Below are 1,326 nucleotides of genomic sequence, written 5' to 3' on the forward strand. Positions count from 1 at the left end.
GGGGGGGGGATGTTGGGGTCCCCTCACCAAAGACCCACGGGGTCAGACGGGGGGGGGATGTTGGGGTCCCCCCCCAATAACCCCACGGGGCCAGAGGCCGGGCGAAGGATCCCAGGGCGTCTCTGAGCCCGTTTCGGGTGCCCCCCTCACCCCCCAGAGTTCTTCATCGACGGGCTGGGGGTGCTGCACGTGGGCTCCTGCGAGGATGTGGTGGTGGACCACGCGTCCAAGCTGGCACTGCCCTGGCGGCGCTCGGAGGGCGAGCGCCAGTACAACCGGTACCGGTACCCGGCGGCGCGGGACGACAGCCTGAGGCTCAAACAGCGCCTCTTCTTCTTCAAGAACCGCTTCAAGTGCATGGCTGGGGACTGACACGGCCACCGGCACAGCCACCACCCCGGTCACCGGCCCAGCCACTGCCCGGGGGGTGCTGATGGTGTGGTGACACAGGGACACCCCCAAGGGCCACCCCACAGGCCACCGGCCTGGCCACCGCTCGTGGGGTGCTGACGGTGTGGTGACATGGGGACACTCCCAAGGGGCACCCCACGGGCCACCCCTGGAGCACCCACTGGGCCACTGGCACCGGAGTGGCCCCCAAGTGGCCCCCGGGCTGTCACACCCCGTGGGTCACCCCCAGAGTGGCATCACCACCATGGATACTCTGTGGGCCACCACCACTGGGGTCCCACAGGGCCACTGAGCATGGGATGACACAGGATCACCACTCCTGGGCAACCCCGTGGGCCACCACTGCCCTCGACGTGGCCACAGGGCTGCTGACACCTGGGTGACCCCTGGGTGACCCCCGGGTGACCCCCGGGCTGTCACACCCCACAGGTCACCCCCAGAGTGGCCACCCCCGGGGGACACCTTGAGGGTCACCACCCCCAGGTCACCACCATGGGCCACCACCCCTGACTGTCCCCGGGGCACCCACGGGACACCCCCAGGGCCACTGACCTCCCCCGTGGGCTACCCCCAGGGCTGCCATTGCTGGCCACCTCCAGGGCACCCCCAGGGCCACTGACATTGGGGTGACATGGAGCTACCCCCTCGTGGGCCACCCCCAGGGCCACTGACACCGAGGGCCACCCCGAGGGCCATCCCCAGGACACCCCCTGTGCCACCACCACCGGCTGCTCCCCGGGGTGCCCGGGGGGCACCGACACTGGCCCCACCCCCGGGCCACCCCACCACGGGCCACCTCCAGGGCTACCCCCGGGCCACCCCCCTTGGAGCCCCCCCCGGGCCACTGCCATGGGCCACCACCCAGTGCCCCTCCCAGGGCCACACCCGGGCCCGCGGGGTCCCTGGAGCCCCCCC

General features: G+C 71.9%; 1 protein-coding gene across 1 annotated transcript in view; it reads left to right on the forward strand.

Moving 5' to 3' along the window:
• Positions 1-1,320, forward strand: part of LOC113940670 (beta-1,4 N-acetylgalactosaminyltransferase 1-like) — a gene marked incomplete at its 5' end in the record, with an annotated part of 4,535 nt that extends 3,215 nt beyond the window's left edge. The window contains one exon of the mRNA XM_027631807.1: positions 158-1,320. Coding sequence (XP_027487608.1) covers positions 158-372 — 215 coding nt within the window. The remainder of the gene's footprint in view (positions 1-157) is intronic.
• Between the last annotated feature and the right edge of the window lie 6 nt (positions 1,321-1,326).

This window comes from Corapipo altera, unplaced genomic scaffold (assembly GCF_003945725.1).
Source record: "Corapipo altera isolate COAL_440 unplaced genomic scaffold, ASM394572v1 60315, whole genome shotgun sequence".
In the NCBI taxonomy this organism is placed as follows: Eukaryota; Metazoa; Chordata; class Aves; order Passeriformes; family Pipridae; genus Corapipo; species Corapipo altera.